At 38.5% G+C, this 17411-nt stretch overlaps 1 protein-coding gene across 4 annotated transcripts in view; it reads left to right on the top strand.

Moving 5' to 3' along the window:
- Nucleotides 1-17411, top strand: part of atf6 (activating transcription factor 6) — a 35466-nt gene continuing 18055 nt past the window's right edge. For all 4 annotated transcript variants that reach the window (XR_013326237.1, XR_013326236.1, XM_077716321.1 and 1 more), the window contains exons 1-15: nt 1-213; nt 859-935; nt 1731-1806; nt 2395-2492; nt 3293-3416; nt 3510-3713; nt 5466-5623; nt 8765-8950; nt 9037-9128; nt 10278-10403; nt 12168-12263; nt 12373-12475; nt 12991-13061; nt 14998-15109; nt 17237-17321. Coding sequence is in view for 2 of the 4 variants with exons in the window: in XM_077716321.1 (XP_077572447.1) it covers nt 129-213; nt 859-935; nt 1731-1806; nt 2395-2492; nt 3293-3416; nt 3510-3713; nt 5466-5623; nt 8765-8950; nt 9037-9128; nt 10278-10403; nt 12168-12263; nt 12373-12475; nt 12991-13061; nt 14998-15109; nt 17237-17321 (1693 nt within the window). In the remaining 2 variants the exon portion in view is untranslated. The remainder of the gene's footprint in view (nt 214-858; nt 936-1730; nt 1807-2394; nt 2493-3292; nt 3417-3509; nt 3714-5465; nt 5624-8764; nt 8951-9036; nt 9129-10277; nt 10404-12167; nt 12264-12372; nt 12476-12990; nt 13062-14997; nt 15110-17236; nt 17322-17411) is intronic.

Genomic DNA, 17411 nt, shown 5'->3' with positions numbered 1-17411 from the left:
GTCCTATTAAAACAGACGTGTCGAACGTAGTGACACTTCCTTTCCGGTCATATTCACATGTTTAGTACAGTTTGTTCACATTTCTTCGGATCTTTGGACAATAATCCTACTAATGAATTTGAAAGAAGATGTCTTCCAATTTAACTTTAGACATCGACAACCCTGAAAGTTGTTTAATGACAGATTTCTCCATTAAGCAGGGAGGCGAATGGGGTAAGTTTTCTTGAAAGATCTTCTTTGGGATGGATGCTTGTTGCATAATAGCCATCAATTCTACTAGTAAATGCACACGATTTCATCTTTTAACATGTAATATATCGGGGAGGTAGCCGATCTGATCTTTGTATCCAACCCAAGTTAGCGTTAGCATTATCTTACTAGAAATGACGCGATGATGTAATAGGTTGTGTTTGAAGGCAAGATGCTGTTTCCACCCTTTGGCGTATTTTTTCATCAAATATGTCATTTGATTTATGATAACAATATTGTCTGTCAGATAACGTGAAAATATTTCCAAAAATACAATATAAGTATTTGTTACATTTTACCCCCAACTCTTGTGCAATTACAATCCACACCCCAAAGGGAAATATAACTATTTATATAAATTGATAAATGCAATACATTGAAAATTTCAAATGTATTAAGTTGTTGAAAAATGTTTTATTCTCTTAATGTAGGCTGAGAGTTTTCATCAATGTGAAATAGATCAGATGTTTTAGAGGGGCGTAACTTGGAGGGGGGGGGGCTGTTAGTGTGGGTGGGCAAGGGTAGTGCTGAAATTAAGTTATTATGAAACTTCATAATTTTAATACAGTGTTTGAGTGTTCTTATTGTTTTTCTTTGTTTTCCACATAGATATGGATCTTTTTGATGAATTTGCCTCCCTGGGAGATACAGATGATTTACTCAAGGCCCTCGAGAACCCAGACTATGTAAGTAATGCAACTTCCTTCATTACTTTAATAATGCAACTTCCTTCATTACTTTAATAATGCAACTACCTTCATTACTTTAATAATGCCTGATGACCTGTAAAACAGGTTAGTCGACTTTGCTGTGATATTTATTGATTTGGGAAATGACAGTGGGAAAACTCACTTGCAATTTGATTTCAAAACATTTCAAGAATCCACAGCAGGGTTGGTTAAATGACTTGGGCAATTTTGGCATTTGCTATCTACAAAGAATTATGTTCTGGGTAATAGGACTAAAAATTCCATTTGAAGCTGGAATTAAATTTTGTTGCACTTGTTTTAATGACACGTAAAGCTGATTTAAAAATACAATATAATATTTCTTTTCACCCCAAATTTAATTTATTATTTACCTTTTTTTAACGAGACAGGTAGTGCAAAAAGAATGGGACAAAAGTAAATACGGGCCAGAACTGTTTAAAAAAAACAAAACAAAACAAAAAAACTTCCTGTTTATGCTCTCAGTTCTCAAACATAAAGAAACAACCGTTCTCAGGGAATAATCTGTTGGGTCGATTTTCTTTTTGGCAAGAAATTAATACCAAAAACAGGGTTTTTTTCAATCATTCACATTTAAAAAAAAAAATAAAAAAATAAAATCTATATTGCTTAGGTTTACAAAGAATGATTGTTTTCAGTTTGTTTTTAATAACTTCCAACTGGCTATAACTTTACTTCATGTTGTTGATTTTGTTCTACTACATGTGAAAGACAAATGTAATTTTTAACAATCCATATTTTTTTGCATTTCAGATTTGCGAGGGTGCAGATTTTGACTTTGATATTCCTACACCTGCATGCACGGATGGCTACTACACAATCAGCACAGGTAAACAATTATACATCCTGAAAACTCTAATGGATTATTAAGTAACAAATATTTCTGGGAATTATTTGAATGTAGTACATTAACTATACATCATTTCTAACACATTTGCATTTGATACGTTCAATCAACTGTATTCATAGAGTATTTTTTTATTGATTACACCTTAACAAATCTCCAGGAAACAAAATGTGGTTAAATTTGTTATGAGTTAGCAAAAGTTGTATATATATATTTTTTTTTTTTACATTATTTGACCCTAATTTAAAACATATTTCTTTTAAAGTATGCAAGTTGCAATATTTTTTTGAACTGTGTCCTTATTAACTCAATGGCAACTCTCATCCAATCCATTTTAACTGAGAGCAATATCCCAGTAAACCTATTTTATACATTCAGTTCAGCATAAAGATGCAGGTTTAATGTTACTGTGACTGTTGATTTAAACAAGAAAAACTGGTATTGGGTATTGATAAAGGGCTTGAATGTAGAACTAAGTAGCTCAAGGTGAGGCATAACAAAGTATTGCAAGGTGTTTCCACACTTTGTCTGAACACAATGTCCTATGTGTCTTTGTCCCTGTGCATCCAGATGGTGAGGTGAGCGCTCACTCTTTGTCACCTGCTTACACCATGAGTTCCATTCCCTCCCCCACAGCTGCGGAGACACTGTCCCCGTACTCCTTACACGTAAGTCCAGTGATTTCACCTTCTTAACGTTCTCCTTTTTGACTGGAACATTTGCAATTCAAATGTGACCTTTGCTTCCCCCTATTTCCTGTCAGATGTCCATATGTGCAAATATTTAGGTCTCTAAAAATGGACAGATGCTCTTGGCTGACAGACACTTTCTGTACATGTGCACAATTCACTCCTGAGAGACATTTATTAAGCAAAATCTGTAAACACCTTGTCAGCTTAGTATTTACTGTCCACCCAAGCGGGACTGAGTCTTATCGTTGTTTCATTTACTACAAAATGTGTTGGCAGGTTCTGTCAAATTTGCAGATTTTAAATGGCAGATGTTTCCACACTTGGCCATAACAAGGACAAACATGATCTTACCTTGAGTCACAATTCAAACTGCACAGATTTATATATATGGAGAGGTAAAAAATGGATTACAGTACAGTGATGCCATAGGTTTTTAAGTAATTCATTTTTTAAAGATAGAAAGAGAAATGGTGGCCTTTCTGTTGTTAGAAAAAGTAAAAAAAATCATCTTTTTTAAAAATTATATTCACATAAGATTGTAACTTGTATGTCATTTGAAATGAAGGAAAATAGAACTTGTAACATGCAAATGTAAAAGCATAATATACAAAAGAGAACATAAATATAATAGCTGATTTTATAGCACACTTGAATGTGCCTTTTGTTGCTCACTCATCTAATGTCAGCTTTATGTGAGTTTTCATTTTGTGCTTTTGTTTGTATCTTCTGACTAAAAACACTGTTCAATGAACTGATTGCATTTCTTTTCCCTGTAGGATGACGCCCTGTCTCCACGGTCACAGCCTTCTCCTCTTTCTGTGTGCTCCGAGTCCAGTGGTTTTTCTGAAATGCCACCCACACCAAAGAAAGCACTAAAGAGGCCCAGCCAGACCATGAGAGGTGAGCCAATTCACATGCCTTTTCCTTTACATCTCTGCCTTTATCTAAACAATACAACCATCTCAATCCCATCCTTTCATGTCCCTTTCACAGCTAAACCAGTGCCGTCAAGCAACAGGCCCATTCAATTGAGTGCCAAAGTTTCCATCCAACCAAAACCGGTTATTACGGCAGTGCCCTTGACACACACACCTGCTCGCCTGACGCCCAAGACAATCATCATCCAGCCTCTGCAAACCACAGTAGTGCCTGTGGTCAAAGCAGCTCCCATCAGCATCCAGCCAGTGCCCTCTCCAGGTTTGCATGCAAACTTGCATCAACATGTTACACAGATTGCATCAGCCCTGTCTGTGTTTTTGTTTTTCAGAAAGTTACATCAGTCGCTATGTTCTTTTACTTTTGATTGAGTTGGTCTATTTAAAAATCAATTGCTTTGGTATTGATTTTCTTTTTTCTTCTTCCTTTTTTCTTTTTAGTAAGCAAAATTTGCAATAGAGCCAACAGAGGGTAGTGTTGCCTCAAAGTAGAATTGCCCAATTCTGAAGGCTGCATCTGAACATTAGGCTTTCACTTGAAATCAGCCCCCCCCCCCCCCTTGTGGACCCCTTTTAGAGGCTGCTAAAGACAAATTCAATTATTTATCAGCTTTCATTTAATTAGTAATCATTTTGTCTCATCTTATCTCATTTTCTCAATCGCTTTATCCTCATTAGGCTCGCGGGGGGTGCTGGAGCCAATCCCAGCTGTCTCCGGGCCAGAGGTGGGGGACACCATGAATCGGTGGGCAGCCAATCGCAGGGCACAAGTAGACAGACAACCACGCACACTCACTCACACCCATAACTAGAGGCAATTTAGAGTGTCCAATCTAATGATTTTGTGTTACTGATCAAATTCATGTGTGGGAAGTGGCTCTCTACAAGGCGCTAAATTTTCTATAGTATGTATTAATTTATCTTACTCCCAATCTACATTTATGTTTTCATGTTCCTGCTTTACCAGGCTGTTCCCCAATATGTGTTACATCTTCAACACCCAGGCCAATGTAAATACACATCATCCAAGTTGACGGCGTATTTCATGACCTTTTCTTGCCTTGAATTTGAACTTGGCTCCCTTCTTGCTTTCAATTTGAACTTGGCTCCCCTTGCCTTCCACTCGGTAAAAGATGAGGCTACAGATAGCCAAGTCTGATACATCAAACTTTTGCACAAAAGACTGAAGTCTAAAGTGGCCAGTCTTTGCTTTATCATGTTCTTCTGGTTATTTACAGAAATGAAATGTTTGCCTCAATCAGATTTGAAGAATTACATTAAAGTTCTCATTTTTTTGTAGACTGCTCTGGGCTTGAATGTACTTTTGTACCAAGAACAAACTGCTCTCTTGAGGCTTCTGTATTCATGTGACTTCATCGCTCTAATTTTGAAGTGTTTGGCACTACACACACACTAATTAGCAGAGCTGGCGAACACTTAATTAGCTTTGACGGGCTGTTTCGTATTAGGAGTCACTGTGTTTCTACGGGGAATTATTCCGGGAAGTCCCAAGTTCCTGCAGTGCTACCACCTGCTTTAATGTGATTTTTTTCTTTTCCTCCCTTTTGTGATATTGCTTGCTTATGTTCTTAGTGGTTCTGACCAGTGTTTTAAAACTGTGGCCACACATGCACTCTTTCCACATCTCTCCACTTGGAATGTTCATGGTAAAAAAATTCCACCTGTAAACATAGCGAGAGCCGTTAAAAGGCATGGGTTAATGGAGGTCATGAGTGGTGAGGGGGGGGTTTTGGGCGGACTGCAGAACGAGGCTATTTAAACGGAAAGCTGATAAGACTACCCCTTAATATAATCATGCATCAATATTTTCTTTGAGAACACAGCAACATTTTCAGTCATCAATTTGCTTGTTTTTCTTGGTTTGCAAAATTAATTGCTCACTTCATTGGAAAATTTAGTTTTAATTTACATTTTCAACACTTTGAAAGATAAATATTGACTAAAATATTCAACAAGATTACTCATTTTAATCTGTGTTATCTCCCCTGTTTAGGTCAGCCTATTTTGCTGTCACAACCAAGCCAGTTGCTACAGATAAATTCCCCCCAGTCTGTCACTGGCACCATGGTTGCCATACCAGCACTAGGCAAGGACAGGCCTGTCGTCACGCCACCCGTGGTTACGCTTCGGAGCCCCTCCTCGGATGACGATGTGAGTTAACACTTTTTAAAGCTTTGGGCTGGATTGGAAATTTTCTGCTCCGTGCCTGACATAACAATGTCACATTTGCCACATGTTGCTAGGTAGAGTTCAGTCATAACTGCCACATAGGCCAATGAAAACAATGGCACACCCACTGAGACCCTAACATGGGGCTGGTGGGTGGCAACTGGAAGTCATACAATCTGTGCTTCTATTTTCCATACTACTATATATCAATCAAATACATATTGGGTAAGAAGCACAAAGAACATTTCAAGTTTTTAAACATCACAAAGGAAGACAGCAAATATTTAAAAGTCTTGAACATAGAATCTCACCATCAGTCCGTTGCCATGCCATACTCTTAACCGGAGGTGTTAACCACCAAAATATTGATAGATGAGATAAGATAAGACGGTTGAGTGAAATATTAGTGGTTTCTCAACTTTGTCCTTCTCACACACTGAGTTATTGGCTGTTTATGCAGTGACATCTACATCCTCCTTATAGTTACTATTTGAACTTACAAAACTTTCAGATTTGTTTGCCTCTTTACAGAGACCCTCACTGTTGTTTCAGGCATCGGTCTGCAGCATCAGCGCTTGTGTTGGCCCGATCTTGTCTGACCTTTTGATTTGAGAAAATATTCTCACAACTTTTGGTCGTTGCATTTTTTTTCTGGGACATGCTCTTGAATCTGCTGTTTTCCCTTTTGCTGTTTAGTTTGGCATACAATTGGCAATGTTTCATTAAATGTTCGCACGTTATTTTTTTTATTATTTCGAAGAAGCTGCAGTTGGAGTCTACTCAGGTTAAACTATGAAATTGCATTTATAAAAACAAAGACACAGCCCAAAGTATAGCTGGGTAAGATTATCACCCATATTGTGCTCTAAAACGAAACTTTTTTTTTTTTTAGCATAATCTTGCTTACTGCTATTATATAATGGTAAGTACCATTGTATGTCTACTTACAGTTATAAATCAACAAAGTGTAAAAAATATATAAACAAAAATCAGCCTAGCACAGGCCTAACCTGAAGTATTTTGCGTAATCAAATTTGGTGCATTTTACAACTAACTCAAAGAAACATGTTTTCACCCCATCTGTAAACCTAATAACAAAGTTTTTAAATAGTACAGAATGAAGGACTGTATGCACATTTAAAAGCCTTTACAATACCATCTTATTCTTAGAACTGGACACTGACATCTAATACTGCTATGTTTGGTCAAGCCTAACAAACACTCATGATTAAAATAATATTGAATAATTTAAATGTAAGTTTTTGTCAGGATTGGGTGGTTCTCAAATCTCCAATTTTTTTTGACTACAATGAGCAACAGTCCAAAAATAAAACCTATATGTAGGTCATCTGCCTGTTGCGAATCTATTTAACTGTGCATTGCAGCACAGTGGTGTACTGTTTTGGCTGGGTGACATCTCACATCAAATGCCTGTTAAATACGACTTGACAGTGCCAGTTGTATCCATATGTAACTGTATTGTGACCTATAGTTATATAGGTTATATAAGCCCGGGTGTCAAACGGCTGTGAATGATTACATGCTTCAGACAGGTGTTGCGCAGGATGAACCATTGGCGACAGCTGTAAAAGTCGTCACGCATTGGACCTTTGCTATGTAATGCTGCTTTTGCACAGCCAGGAATTTTGGCTGTTCCAGAATAAGACACATTATCAACCTCCACAAATCTTCTATTGTCATATTTAGAGGATATAGAGGGGACAGCGGTGACCCTGTGGTTGCACAGTGGTTTGGGCATCCTGCTGCATTGTGGTGGTGACCCAGGTTAGATTCCCGCATATGCATGAGAAAGAGAATCCAGCCTAAAACCCGTGTGCCAAATCTAATGGGCGATTCTACAGTTTTGCTGTGTGGACCACCGAGGGAATAAGATGAAGGCCCACCACCACCTGGTATTTTTTCCACACACTCGCTGTCATCTGCTGTCTGCGTTCAAAGGCAGCTTAGCGAAAAGGTGAAACGACGTGTTTCAAAATAATGTTTTAATGGCTGTTAAAATTAATATATAGCCAGGGGAGTGGGCTATGGGGCGGATTTGGAAACTGGGGGACATGCCATCTTCAACACATCACAACCAGATACTCTCCTGGCTTATAATAAAGAATATATAGTACATATGGCTTTAAAAACCCTATAAAAACTTAAGTCTTTGTTTATAGATTCACTTATAATTGCACACAAGTGTCTGCACTGCTGTCAGTGGTTTTCAGCAGGGTCCACTCACAGCACTCCATAGGACAGCTCGGTCATGTAATCCATTCATGGGTAGAGTTAATGTGTTTTTCTGTGCTGAGCATGGTACCCCACATGGACAATTTCTCAGTGGCAAAAATGCAACCACCGTTTTTGCCCTGCTCAGCCTCACTGTGGTGTCGACGTGACGTTCACTCTGCGTCACGCCCCTTGGTAACTGCGTAGTTGTGGCATTCCCAGGCTCGCGCTTGTGGCACTTCTCCCAAATTGAGGCTGGGAGACCGGCGTGTTTCTCAGGAAACGGCACACAAATACAAGGTTCCAAATAACTTCATCAACGCGAGCTGTTATTTGTCCAGAAATGTTAGCGGCTTTACCCCCGGCAGTATTTACATTAGTAGACAGGCCCACAATGGACATCATGAAGGTGCCTCACATGTCTCATTTTGTAGCATACTTGACTGACAAAAAAAGTCTAACCACTGTGAAATAAAAACAAAACAAGAAGACACTTCACACTTGGGGAGTCTGCTTTGTCATGTCTTATATCAAGCAAAATAATTATGGGGTTTATACAGGAAACTTGTGGCTTCATACGTGGATAATATGCAATAAATATGATAAAGAGGGGCATTCATCACAAGAACAAAAAGGTGTTTATAACATTTATAAAAATGATGTCACACTACAGTGAGGGGCAAATGATCTACAGCTCAGCAGGAGGCTCATGTGGGCATTCATTGCATTCTCACACTGTAGTTGCCTTTTTTTCCTGTTTGGATAGGTGGTCGCCAAACACATCCAGATGTGATGAATCTTGCGACATGAGTCATAATCATAACTGTTGTTCTTTTCTCCCCTCTCCCCAATCTCCCTTGATTCTGTCTGTCCGACTTTTTTGGATCTCAGACAAAGTTTTCCCAGAGGCAGCAGCGCATGATAAAGAACCGCGAGTCTGCGTCCTTGTCTCGGAAGAAAAAGAAAGAGTATTTGCTGATGCTGGAAGAGCGCCTAAATGTGGCGCTATCTGAGAACGCGATGCTCAAATGTGAAAATGGCAGCCTCAAGAGGCAACTAGAAGGCCTGCTAAGTGAGGTGAGTTCCTTACACACATGTGGCATCATCCATAACATCTCTGCGACTCATGCTGTTTAAATTAAAAACATTTAATCCTCTTGCAGAATTCCGTACTTAAGTCAACTGCCCCCAAGAGACGAGCTGTGTGCCTCATGGTGGTCCTGGTCTTCTTCCTGCTTAATGTTGGCCCAATAAGGTAACACTTGAATGGACGGTTGCAATGTCTCTTTATTTTCATAAAAACATTTTGGCAGTTACTATAAGAGCAATATTACTGCTACGTTTCATTTATGGCGGGCTCACAAGAGGAAATAAATGGGAATCCCGATGATTCACTGTGGGATTTCTGCCTGTCATGTACAACATTATCCAAAAGCCAATTGAAAACAGTGCAAACTATTTCCTATTGAATCAATCTGGAGGCTGAAGGCAGTTCACAGTATGTAAAATTAGTGGCCAACTTTTAAGTCGAACTAAGACTGTGATTACAGAAACCTGCTTGATTCAGACAATGTGCTGCAATCAACCAATAAACCATCAGAATTTAGTGGTCCTTATACTGTCCTTGTCTTAGATGATTCATGGTAATGTAGTCATCTTGGCAATACAACGCTTCTGATGTTCTCGCCAGAGTTTATAGGACTTGGTGACTAATAGGTGTGCAAACATCAGAGCAACCAAATTGAGGTTTGGTGAGATGTAAACATTTACCCCGTGTCAACATTAGAACAAAACATGTCACGCACCACATTTTGTGCAAAATACATATGTGGCCATTCCTTTTCATCTCTGCTTTTCTCATTTTAACCACCGTCAAATTAAGACAAGTTATATAAAGAGCTCAATTCCGCCCATCTTGCAAATGTGCGCTGTTTAATCCAACTGTAACAACAGAGTCTCTGATGTCATTTTATAAAAATGTTAGTTTTCTCCTGGAGGGGAAATCTCCTCTGCAAGTGGTAAGAGTTGAATATGTTGACTTTGATAGGCTTTATTCCGCGTTAGGAATTTGCGCTTCTTCTCAGAATTGTCTATGTAGCACTCGCATAGAAAAAAATTGCTTCTTTTATTCACATTTTGGGTCAATATTCTTAGGCTCAGTAACTGTAAAATGTGTACACCAAACATGCCACATTCCATTTTATAATGTAAAATGAAAATGCCAACGGGAGTGATATAAAAGCACTGAAGGACACTGCATGTGCTTTGGATTGCACAGACTAGATCAGAATTCACTGTTGTACACAGGATGAGGGCCACTTGGAATTTTCTTTTTTATTTCACCAACTCATGTCCTGATTTCTCTTTTTCTCCCTTTTTTTCCAATACACATGATTCAAATCAGGCATCCTCAAGGAGACTCAGACAACGGGCTTGAGGTTACACTCGTACAACAGAGCCGACACCTCTTGGGCTTGCCTCAATCAGACAGCAACGCTGTTGAAAGCGACCCTATCACAATGGCTGACAGGTAACGTGCTCAAACACAAATAATATTACCTAAATGTTTAAGCTCATGTTCTCAAATATTGGGGGGAACAGACATCAGTCTGATAAAGTAGAAAAGCTATAAAATACAATAGGCTAATTTAAATCAAGATTTGAAATTGGCTTTTCAGCACGTCATAGAAAGTAAATAGTTGACAAAAATAAATAATAAAATGAAAATATATATAGGCAGGTTTCATTTATTTGTATTTCTATATGCAATAATTGAATACAAAATATTGAATAAAACAGATTGGATCAATTGATTAGTGTCTTTAATTTTAAACCATTTTCGTTTTGTGAACATAAAATAGAGTTTCAGTTCTAGTTTTTGTCACTTTGTTTCAGTTAACGATAACAACCTTGATACACAACCCAGGATGCACCTGTGCACGGGGCCTAGCAAGAACTGGCGCCAGCTGGTTGTGACATGTGTAAACATGAACGCAAGGGGCTATCCAAATGTCTGCCTTCAAATATCTCTGGAGTTATACTTTGAGTAACAAGGTGGGAAATTGGGGTCAGGCACTGTTTGACATCCAGTTCTATATCACAAGTCACAGCTTATTTTTCCAAGGACTATGTATATTTTTCTTTCTATGTTAAAAGCAATTGGGGATTGCTCGGACGGTCTCATTTGCAAATTATACGAATAGCATTCTTATTTCGTACCTTACCTGTACTCCTGTGGTCGTAAAATGATGTTTTCGAAGGTGGTTAAAGTCCATGGCATTGTCAGCCTGTGTTTTGTCAGATTTACATGTGCGTTATGTCACTTGTTAATATAAGCCTGTCACCTGTGGTATCAGCTTTCCTTGGTGCGTGAAACCAACCTGTGGAGGAAGGAACACATTAGATGTTTCTAAAGAGGGGGGGGGGGGGGGGTGACATTGCCAAATGCTTACAGATGACAGGATGATTGGGGTAGGGCAATGCAACCTAATCTGGGGGGTTCCCTAAATAGGAAGCTGTGTGTGCACAAAGGTTAATGTGGGCCCCACACCGAGAGTTATGATCAGGCCCCTGGGGTCTGAATTGTTGTCTAACACAACTTTTTACAGGACCTTGAGAGATGGTTGAGGTTTAGTCATTACAAGTGCTCAGATTTGGAAGACCCATGGTAAGAATTGCTTTAGTGACCTAGGTTTGGGTATAGAGCAATCTTGCAGGTAGCTGGGCACAAAGTTTAGACAGGGTAGGGTGCACCAGTAGCTTGAGGAGGATCGTCAAACTCGCTATAATGGGAAATGTACACCTGTACAATACAAAATAAGTTTTGTCATATTATATAAAGAAAGTCAACATACAAATTTACAAGTAATGTCGAATGCATGCGTAAGTCTGATACTTTCCCCAATGTGTTAATTTTGTGTCACTTCTCATTTCGCCATGTGCTTAAACTCTATTGTGTGACAGACCTCTTGCCGCCTTTACTTATGGCATCCATTAAAATGTAATTCACGCAGTAAGATGACTGCACAAAATCACCCCAAATGAAGCCAAACCGATTTGTCAATAGCTTTCCTCGGACCCTCTCGTCTCGGGTTGTTTGACTGCAGACACGAGGCAGGCAGCCATGTTGGCTCGCTCTTTGCACCGAAAGCCTTTTCCTAATGAGAAGAACATTTATAACAGATGATTAAAGAGACAAAAAGTCTCACATGACCATTTCCAAGCCTTTCAACAGGTTTTCAACTATCATTAATTGTCTCTTGGTCCTCCTTGTCATGTGTTTGTGGTGTTGCAGTTCTGAAGACAAGGCGCTGATGGTGGTAAAGGAGCTGAACTTTCTCAGGTCCCCACCCCCATGCCTGCCACACGTTAATAGGACCAAGTGTATTGAGTAAGTGTTAAAGTCCAGTTACTGTTTTAACATACCCACAACATAACAGCTCTGTAGTTAGGGGGGAAAAAGAGCTTGGTTTTCAATGTGTGCTGACTTTGATCGACAGGCTGGCCCATGAGTTGAAAGGGTGGTTCCATCGTCATGACGCGCAGCTGACCAAATCCAGGCGAATGAATAACAACCACCTCAGACCCTCCAGGAACATTCTGGCAAGTCCCTTCAACTCATTCTAAATGATTCTTTGTTAACGACTTCTAAACTGAAACTAAGTACATTAAACTAATCACTTTCGTCATGAAGGGGGTCTGTATGGCAAATTAAAGTGTCTCTTTTCGCAGCCGTTTTACCTCCCCACACGATCGGTTTTGTTCTCTCATTCCTGCTTTTTGAGCTGGATTTAATCCGGCAACCATGAGAAAGTAAATACAACACTGCAGGGGTATCTGTGGAATTAGTACGGCTCCCCACTATCCTGCTCCTTTTTCCCACATTAATTTTTTTTCAATAACCATCCATCAGGGTGCCGTCTTTGTAAATAATAAGGGCTTTCCACTAATTGTACCTGTGTCATTGTTTTTGAAAATACTGCGGTTAAAAAATGTTGTGTTTTTTTTAAATGGGCCAACCCAACTATTAGACTTAATCGGTAGGTTGGAATTTGCCAGCCAATGTTATTGTTTTTGCATGTTTCTATATGAAAACCATGTTTAAAATTTTCCAACAGAAAACAGAACATAAGGATTCAGAGAGCTCCCAGATTGTGACTGTTCCATATGAGAAAACTGCCAAAGAAAAGTGAGTAATGGCATGATATCATGTATTTTCAAATAGGTTTATTATTATTATTATTATTATTATGATTATACCTCCAAAATGTGCTCAATTTAAAGAAGCAATAAGGAATAACTTATTCTATTCTAGACTCCACCCACCTACATTTAATGTTTAATTTACTTTTTTAAGTCACTGCAGTGAATACAGCTCAACTGAATTTGTCAGCTACACAAATAAAGTTTAATAGACCTGGCAGTAATTACACACCCTGCTTAAAAAAAATGATGCACCTAAAAAAAAAATACACATTTCTCTATGGAACCTGAGAGGTTTTTATGTTGTAAGTTACAGTTGCACCGACGTACTGCCACACAACACCATTACGTAGATCAACTGTTCGTAAAATGGCATTTAGCTTAAGTGGCTCTTTAAATGGAACCATAATGAGGTAACATTTCTTCTCCTTTTTTGGAAATGGTCCCCCTTCTAACTTTTTTTACAGTTTAATGAAGCACAGGCTGTAAAGGATGACCCTAGTACTTGACTTCATAGTTTTGGCTCTCAAAACCTTTTCTGCTGAGCTGCACTCACATCAGACAGATGGAGGCAATAGGTTTTGTTGGCCCCCTATAGTTTTTTTTTCCTTCCTTGGCTAGAAAATGTGAAGGACGAAGGAGAAACGCTTTGAACAGGTCCAGCAGTCCAGCTTCAAGTATTCAAGTTTTCTCCATTCAGATCATAGGCAATGTGGTTGCAGATTTGAAAAAAATACAAGAATATGAGAAAAGTAATACTACAGGCAAATGAATTATTTGGTTTATCTGTGTCCAGTATTAATATTTAATCCTACCAGTGGCCAGTTTTCCCAGAACTACTACTTTTTTGACCAACAATTATCATCAACAACAAAATTGACTCAAATGTAAGGAGCTAATTTTAGTTGGGAAAATCTCAAGCCGTCGCCAAAGTACGTTGGCTTGAAGACAATTGGGGGGAAAAAAAGACCAAAAAACCCCATATGAAAAAAGGCTTTCCAGGTTTCATAGACATGCTTTGATTAAATTAACCCAACCACACACTTTACACAGATTTTGTACAGCTGTAAAATCTTCCCAGCTTTTAAAATCGTCCTGTTGAGCCGGCCAACCTACTTCATGGAAACGATCCATTGTATTTTTCCACACCCATTATATACTGCAGGAAAATCATTCATGGCGGGTCATTCAAGAATTTTCGGACATTTTAGGTTCAAAAATCTTGAAAAATAACCAGTGCTTGCAATAGTAGTAACAGAGTTGAAAATTAGTACAAATGTTAGCTTTAAGAGTTGACCAAGGAACATTTACTGATGGAAATAGTAAGTGGAAAAACTACTCTAGACTCATTTGTTCCTTACATTTGGCCTTTGTATGTCCTTTTAACCACACACAGCATATCTTAGTATTTTGTATATGCATAATTTACATTGGGATGTAAATTGTTCCCCCAGTTCAGCACTGACCCTAATAGAGGCGCCTTTTCACCTATAATCATCCAAATTGCAGTTTAATTTCTGCGTGTCTGTACATGTGTTGTACACATTGCCATTTTCCTCAAATATTCCTATAAATCTCTACTGCTCCTGTATTGAGTTAACATGTTTTCCACATGTTGTCATTCTCTATCTCAAAAACAGTCTTACTAGTTTTATTAATTCATTGCCAGCCTTTGACAATGATAGTTAGTTTTCCAGTTCAGTGACACTGAGAGATCTGCAATTCAATGTGACTAGCACATACATTCATTTGCCCTTTCTCATTCCATTGTCTTAATGCTTTCAATGGCAGCCAATGAGTTAAAGACAGACAATTCTACATTGGTTTACAGTTGTGCAGATGTGCACTCTGTGATTCCAGCTCAATTTAATTAGGGAAAATAATGCAGAGATGACTTATTAACGTTGCCATTTTGTTTTAAGGATCCCTGGCAGTGAGCTCCAAGTGTACTACAAACCGTCTCACTCATATGGTGATTTTTTTGCCGAGATGAATCGACGAGGCGACACATTCTACATTGTGTCTTTCCGCAGGGTAAGTTTGGATTTACACCCCTCTAAAAAAGGGAATCTGACATAATGTCACTTGTTGTGTAAAAATAGTCTATAAAGTTTTTTTTTACAGCCCTGACACTGATTAACTGCTAGACACTTTCAAATTTGTCTTTTCCTGTAAACTGTTCATGAAGTGACTAAGAAAATAGGGCCTAACGAATGAATCATAAATGGTGTGTAATAGGTCTGTTCCTCAACATAAAAATTTGATGTGAGTCCATGCGTCAAATGGGATAATACGCATACACCCACATGTGTAACTATGCCTGTCCAGTTCTTTTTTTCTCAGCCCATTTGCAATCATGAGGTGCATGTTTTTGGATTTTATGCCCCACGACGTGTCATTTCTCATCGTCTATGCCTTTCTTCATTAGGCTACTTTACCTCAGTTCAGACAAGGGGCCTGTTTTTGATTTTCTCCCCCCTGACATCATTCAAAACTGGACATCACTTTCAATAAAAGGACTTTGATCACTTTAGGCTACCTTTTCTTAGAAGGATACTTCATAGAGGGGCCCCATTGTTAGATTGCACAAAGCTAATAAAACATGCTTTTTCCAGTTGTATTTCCTTTTGGATATATCCACTTTAATTTTAATTGTCAACCATTGAAAGCAAATGACAGATAAATAAGTTAAAAGTAAATATAGCATGTGGCTACCCACCTCTATATGACATAGTGGTTTGCAATTGCCATTTATCGTCGAGGCAATATGTAAGAAACTGTTCTTTTGCCACTTTTATTTGCATGTATTTTTTTTTCTTTGCTTGTTGGTATTTTTTTTTTGCGCTCACCCACAGCTTCAGTTTATCGTTAATGTTATTCTGACCCGTTCCTGTCGAAACCCAGGTTACACTGAACCCTATGCAGATAAAAAAAAGCACCTGTGGCCTTCATTTGAGCATGAAATAAGTTGAGGTGATGGAAATTTTACTTCTCAACAAGCCCCAGAAAGTTGACATACTCATATTTCTTGTGTTATGGCACCTGCAGCTTTATGTTAGGCTGTATCAGGGTGACGTGGTGGAAAGGCTTGAGGCTCGAGGGTCTTATCCAAGTTTCAAGGAAAGCGTATCTGTGGTCATGGAGGCTGTAGCTCATCTGTCAGTTTGTCTCACTGAAAGCCACTTGATGATGAGCAGTAATATGTACAACCTCTCATATTGAGCCATTTAATACTCCCATTGGTGCCTTCCAGTGTTTTTAGTGCCTTGTTTGCTGTAAGCATATGTCATACTTTGAATTTTAACTGTATATTCCTAAAACACTTTATTTTTACTGCTGACAGCCATTTTAATGATTAAAAAGAAAACACTTATTTTGAGAGATAAAAGTCATTGAGTGGCCAGTAGCTCTCCAAGTAAGGCCAACATAGAATACTGTGGCTTAAACAGGGTTTGTTGTCCAATCAATTATTTTTTAATTATCAAAATATAGTCACTTGCCTTTACTGGGTTAATACGTTTTTTTTTAAATAAAAAGTTAGTTACAAGTTTTAACATGTTCATTATATTTCTTATGGGAAATTATATTTGTGTTTTTATGAGGCTCTGCTAAATAGTAAATTTCACAAAGGCCACACCCACTTGTCATTACTCACAAATTTCATGTTTGGTGTGGTTTTCATATTGTGGTCCTAATATTTGGGCTTTTTGACAAGAGTGGTTTTGGCATGCAATCTCTAAAATTTTGGCATCCCTCAACCCTCGTATCCTGTAGTCATCCTTTCACTGTTCACATAAAACTCATTGTATATGAATCCATACCTCAAGGCAACTACCCATTGCTGTTTTTTTTTGTTGCAAAAATTTCCCTAAAAATCTTTTGTTTAGTCTTTTCCTCCTATTTCACAGTCCTTATTTACAATATCATGAATGAATTTTCCAATTCCATCCTTTTTGGAAATGAAGGACACAAAAGTGCCTTGCTAAAAAAGAGCTTGATTATAGGCTCTATGGAAATTGGACTCAGTTTGTGACACTTCTAAGAAATGACCACTATTGACCACAAAGATTTTTTCAGCACCCTAAAATGAGAAGTCTCTCATTTATAAAAAGGATAATACTATTTGAATACTTTCCATAACCACCTTGTGTTGTTTCTCAGGATCATCTGCTACTTCCTGCTACCAACCACAATAAGGGAAGTCGCCCTAAGATGTCCGTGCTTCTGCCTGCCATTCACATAAACGGTAAGGACTCATCACAACACTTGTGGAAAGCCATCAGTCAGCACTTTAACACATGCAAGGCGGAATGGGCGCTCAGGAATACTGCACATG

This window comes from Stigmatopora nigra, chromosome 5 (assembly GCF_051989575.1).
Source record: "Stigmatopora nigra isolate UIUO_SnigA chromosome 5, RoL_Snig_1.1, whole genome shotgun sequence".
Classification (NCBI taxonomy): Eukaryota; Metazoa; Chordata; class Actinopteri; order Syngnathiformes; family Syngnathidae; genus Stigmatopora; species Stigmatopora nigra.
The sequence above is the reverse complement of the archived record's forward strand: the minus strand, read 5'-3'. Positions and strand labels throughout refer to the sequence as shown.